This window comes from Gymnogyps californianus, chromosome 4 (genome assembly GCF_018139145.2).
Source record: "Gymnogyps californianus isolate 813 chromosome 4, ASM1813914v2, whole genome shotgun sequence".
Taxonomy (NCBI): domain Eukaryota; kingdom Metazoa; phylum Chordata; class Aves; order Accipitriformes; family Cathartidae; genus Gymnogyps; species Gymnogyps californianus.
In genome coordinates, this window is record NC_059474.1 from 13,852,941 (window position 1) to 13,858,940 (window position 6,000).

Here is a 6,000-nt window from a genome sequence, read left to right on the forward strand (position 1 = left end):
TGGGTGGGAATTGGAAAAGAGAAGCCTCAGCCCTTTTTTTTTTAGAACTATTCTGAATAGCTGGAGAGAATAGCTGAATAGCTATAATCTTTCGAAAAGATTAAAAATTCATAAGGGAATAATAACATCTCAATTTTTAATTAATTAACAGGATTCCCAAATCTGAAAAATGCTATCTTATCCTAATTAACATGTTCTTTCATAAGAGAACACTTGCTGTAAACCCTGAGGTGAGAAAGCAACCAGATGTTTGGGGGCTTTTTTATTTTCTTTTTTTTGTGGAGGCAAGTTCTCAGCAGATATTGAAAAAATATCTCACATGATAGATCTTGAAGGTGAAAATGGTATTTAAAAACATTGCTTCTCTCCACTTATCTCACCATGATCAAATTTTATCACCGAGTATAGCAGGACCCCCAGAGAATTGAAGTTTGTCAGTCAGATCTGGGATGTGGTTGTAAGTAGGAATCAGCATAACTGAAATGAGTGGGAGAGAAACAGGAGTGTAACCTGGTGGACCAGTATCTCAGAGGTGATGACATCTGCCTGCTTCTCATCCCATGGCTTTTTACAGTGATTGTAATATTCCTGGTACATAGAGTATATGAAGATGATCGCTTGAGAGATAGACTTGCCTTGAGCAGGGAGTAGATGAAGTATAAATCAATTCAAATGTAATAGAGGAAAAGTGAAATTAATACAGCTGTGCTTGGGGCATTTGCTACTGTCAGCAAAGCTTCATGCCCTTGTGTCACACGAGGGTAATCTGGTTTGTGCTTTTATATTATCTGGGGAAATCTCTGAGCATGATACAGTGGAGGTTTTGATTGACTTATTCTGACTGTATAATATTCAAAACAGTCATTTAAGCAAAATCTTTTATTTTAACACAGCAGCAACAATAACAAAGCTGTTGCTTGTGACCTGTCTGCAATATTTGTGTGGAGAGTAGTACACCCTAGGCAAAGTGAACTGCAGGGTTGGATGTACCTCATCTTTGGGGTAGCTCCAGGTTAGATTTGCAATTTTCAAGCCAAACCCCATTTCTCAAAAACAATATGGTCATTGGATCAGCTCCTGCCTTGCTGTACCTGTCCTGGGCTACCATGAGTGTGGAGCATTTCCCACTATCTGAGGTCTTTGAATTGAATCCAGGTAATCAACTATCAACATCAGTTGATTGCACACATTTATAAGTAATGATTGGATGTTGTTTTGAAAGAGATACCATTGTTCAAATCAATTTGGGAGTAATAAAATAATTTGGGAGTGGTGCAGCAGCTGCTACATTAATTTTATTGGCCTACGCATAGAAATTAGAGTAGATTATAATTTCTCTTTCAAAGTTCAGAAACTATTAATAACCTTAGCTATTGTAGGCCAGGCAGAGGTCAGGTAGTTAATCCTGAAAAAAGCTGATAGTATAAAGTTGCTCCTTGATTCCCAGTGGCTGTTAATAGGAGATTCCAAGTTTCTGCCTATAAAAAAAAAAATTTATGAACCTACTTTATCTGTAACAAGTACAATATACTAAAAGTGTAGTAAAATGCATCTTCTTAATGTAGAAGCCCAGAGAAATACCAAAAAAAAAAAAAAAAGAACCATAACTTATAGAAATGAAACAAGGGGACAGAAATAAGATAGGATATGTGGACCCAACAACAGTAATATTTTTGGAGAACCTTTGTGGAACTGAACAAGGAAAGTCCTTAAAAATACAGAGAGCTATGCTGAAGGAGACATTCCCTCTGACTCTGGTGGGAGGTGGCTCTGGTAATAGGATGGAGCTGAATCTCTGGATGGTGTCTTGGCGATGAATTGAAAATCTGTGTGCTCTGTTTTTCTGGTATAGCGTGATTACGCCAGAAGCATAGTTATATTTTGTAGGAAAGGAAAATAGACAGTTAAAATGAAATGTAATAGTATAATCTGCTGACTGTCCAGGTAAGTAGAAAAACTTGCGGCAGTTGCAGAGAAAGTAGTGTTGTATTTCTAAGAATTTTGGTACTAATTGGAATTGTCTGTATGTATATGTTAAAATTATGGTTAATGAGTGGTGATGAGTAGACTTCCTGGTAGTAAACATGATGTTCTGGATGTGCAGCTTCTTTAAAATGCCATGGTTTCATGGAAATGTGGAGCAATCCTGCCATGGACATGGAACTGTAAAGGAAGTGTTACATTAATAATGGGCCTTTGTTCTCTTAATTTTTAATCTCTTTCTGATCTTTTTGATTCTTATACTTTTCAAATTAGATATAATAATGTCTATTTTGCTTTTTCTGTTCCAGCGAATTCGAGAACTAGAAGATAAAATAGAACTTCAAAAGAGGCAACTCAAAGAAATTGAGGAAAAGGTAATTAAATGCCTGGGCAATGCCAATAGATTTTTTTTCCATACTAATTTATTTTTCTCTGTTGCATTGACGTTAACAGTACTTAACCTAATATCACAAAATCTACTTTAAAACAAGATAAAATTTGAATTCAAGTCATTGCTGCATGAAATGAAGCTCTGTCCCTAATCTGCTCAAAATTATTTGCTATCTGGGTTTTCTAGCAAGTACAGAAAGGAATCAAGGGGTCTGAAAAGACACTAGACTAGAAGGGGGAAGATCTTCTGTGATTTAGATCAAGAAAGAACAAACAAGATTTGTCTCTGTTTGACAGAATCGGTTAGCTCAGCCCTGTTCTCAGATAACATTGCTTTGCAAAACTTGCAAGTACTGAAAATTAAGACAAAGTTAATGAGGTGCATGTGACGAACACTACAAACAAAAATATTTTTTGCTTTAAGATAGAAACAAGTTCCAAATTAATATCCCAGATCCAAATTTTCTCCTCTTTTGAAAAAGCTCTGATTGAAGCTTAAGACAACAAATGTATTTGGGTCACTGTGGCCCCAAGCAAGAGATAGCATGAGGTTCCTGGACTGTGGGTTCGAGTGTTTCCCAGGTCTGTGGAGTTTAGGCTGTTCTGCAGGGCATGGGCTGACAGTGGGGCTTTCTCTAAGCCCTAGCAAAGTGTTTTGGTTATGTTGCTTTTGCTAAACCAGTGCCTAGATCCCAAGATGAGTCACATCATCTCAGGTTCATTTTCTCCAGTACGTATGGGTACCTAATCCTACAGAAACCTGCTGCTGGGCTGAATGGAGAAGTTAGTGGAGTTTTCAGGCATTGTTTTTTTTTTCTTTTGGGATCAGAATGGGGTAAAAGCAAAAGGAAGGCTTTGAATGGGAGTTGGAAGAGGTCAGTGGGGTCTACAGAACTGAGAGAGGCTTTGGGGAGTAGCTCACTGGATGTGGGAAGGTTTCTTCCTCACCCTTCACTAATCTCACTGTCCCTTCATCTGCTCTCAGGATGTGGCAGTCCTCCCTGCGTCCCCCTCCAGGGGTATTGCACTTCTAGCAGCTACTCCAATTCCCTCAGCAGCTTCCTTGGCCCCTTCTGCTCCGACAGTAGTTGTCTCCCCTCTGCAGTACCTCGTCCTGCACTTTTTGAACAGTGATATCCAGCTGGGTTTGTGGAGGAGCCAGGAGAAGAGCTGTGAGAAGCTGGGCTGTCTGCTGCTGTTGCTAATTGTCACTTTGCATCACCCCCACTACTCCCTGGCTGGGGCTAGTTTGTCTGCATCCATCGGGAAGGCAGTGGTCCCCGTTTCCACTAGCAGAGAAATACAGGCAGTATCCACCCCTTAAAGGGCTCTTTTGCTGCCTTTGCCCTCCTCTGCCCCGGAACGCTTCTATACCTGAAGCTGTTCCTGCCTAACAGCCAGTGATGTCTAAGATGCTACAGTTAGCTCCTCAAAGCAGAGAAACCTTGAGGGATAGGTGTTGTGGTTTAACCCCAGCTGGCAATTAAGCACCACACAGCTGCTCACTCATGACTCCCCCCCAGTGGGATGGAGAGGAGAATTGGGAAAAAAAAGTAAAACTCGTGGGTTGAGATAAGAACAGTTTAATAATTGAAATAAAATATGATAATAATAATAGTAATGAAAAGGAAGATAACAAAAAGAGAAATAAAACCCAAGAAAAACAAGTGATGCACAATGCAATTGCTCACCACTCGCTGGCCGATGCCCAGCCAGTCCCTGAGCAGCAATCGGCCCCTCCCGGCCAACTCCCCCCAGTTTATATACTGAGCATGATGTTCTATGGTATGGAATATCCCTTTGGCTAGTGTGGGTCAGCCGTACTGGCTATGCTCCCTCCCAGCTTCTTCTACACCTGCTCACTTGCAGAGCATGGGAAACTGAAAAAAATCCTTGATTTAGGATAAGCACTGCTTAGCAACAACTAAAAACATCAGTGTGTTATCAACAGTATTCTCATACTAAATCCAAAATACAGCACTGTACCAGCTACTAGGAAGAAAATTAACTCTGTTCCAGCTGAAACCAGGGCAATAGGTAATACCTCTACATGTTAATTATTGCAAATATTAGTGCTTATCCACCTATTCTAAAACATCAAAATCTCTAGATGTTACTATTGCCAAAATGTAAGCCTGTAATGCATTGCCATTACAATTTAGAGAGTAGGTATTGGATTAGACAGACTGCTAATTTTGAAAATGGAAGTTAGCATTATCTGTGCTGGTTCATCAGTCGAATGGATGGGGAAAAGTATTGGAAAAGAAATAGCTTAATCACAAGCTTAGCAGAAAGCTGGTAATGAGTTAAAATGATTAACGTTCTCTTTGCCTTAATGTTAGATTAGCAGGAGACCTAAAAAAAGCTTCATCATTTTCTATTAACCTTCAGCTCCTGGATGGGTGGAGGGCTTCCTTCCATCTGTATTACATTTGAATTTTTTTACTTGGGATTAAATCCCATTCTGAATTTGACTGCTGGAAGGAAGACTGTGTTGTCAGAGAATCAATGAATGATATACTTCATTGTTCTTCTGAAGGTTTAATATGTCAGTGGGTGCAGACTGACACCTACATGCCGCTGATACTGAGCACAATAATTACTTGTGGAGAGAAGTCTTATGCTTTTGAAGGAACAGCAGTATTTATAGCTGAGCCTCATTGCTGGTTGTAGCTAAGGGCAATGCACCACTTACAGTTACTGTGTCAAGAGTATGGCTTTTGATTTTCCTTTAGGAATGGATTCAATTTTTAAGTTTTATGTAAAATTCTATCAAATCAGAACATAAGTATGACAGTATTTTTGCCTATAGATTCTTCAGCAAACTGTCCTGCTTCTAAAGGCCATACAAAAGAGTAATGTAAATTCTCAGTTTATTCTACGAGTTGATACATGAGGAACAAGTGCTGTTTAAACACATCATGCTTTTCTCATAACTGATTCTCTACCATTTAAGTTGCACTTAGTTTGTGCCCTTGGCTTGGTAAGTCTTGGTTCAGGAAAGCTTTCAGGTGTGTAATTATAAGTACTTACTTAACTGAGTCACAAAGCCAAGCCTAATATTTCTGAAGTTACATAATCCACAAATGTTACCATTTGTAAAGCTGCCCTCAAATACTGAATTTTGTACCATTACCCCTTTTTAGAGTAAGATTGGCATACTATATCTCTCTTTCAGGTCAACTCAATTAGTATTGATGTAAGACTAACTGCTGTAATGTCATTGGATTTCATATTACATATCTTACATCTTTTTTCTTTTCTTTTTTCCTCATTTTCTTTTGATCTTATGTTATAGTTTTTGTTCCTTTTTTTGTTTTTTTCACTAGCATTCATTCTGTGGCCTTGATGATACAACTGAGCCAAGACATGTGGTTGGTATTCTTTATATTTCTTTGTACTCAATTTTTAACTCTTAGATTTTGCCATGTTTTGAGAATTGTCTTCGTAAGACCCTGAAACCATGGGGAGGGTACACTGGTTTTGCTTGCACAGAGAGGAAGAGTCACCTGTAAAATCTGACTTGGATGCCTTCAGTTACCTTCCTAGACTTCTGCAGAAAGTCATTGGGTTTTCAGTGAGCAATGATTTTGCATTCTAGGATACTGACTGCCCTAACTGCACTGG

General features: G+C 39.0%; 1 protein-coding gene across 1 annotated transcript in view; it reads left to right on the forward strand.

Annotated features, from left to right (window-relative positions):
- Positions 1–5,722, forward strand: part of JAKMIP1 (janus kinase and microtubule interacting protein 1) — a 110,566-nt gene extending 104,844 nt beyond the window's left edge. The window contains exons 20-21 of the mRNA XM_050895653.1: positions 2,292–2,357; positions 5,672–5,722. Of these exons, the coding sequence (XP_050751610.1) occupies positions 2,292–2,357; positions 5,672–5,722 (117 nt within the window). The remainder of the gene's footprint in view (positions 1–2,291; positions 2,358–5,671) is intronic.
- Positions 5,723–6,000: the final 278 nt, after the last annotated feature.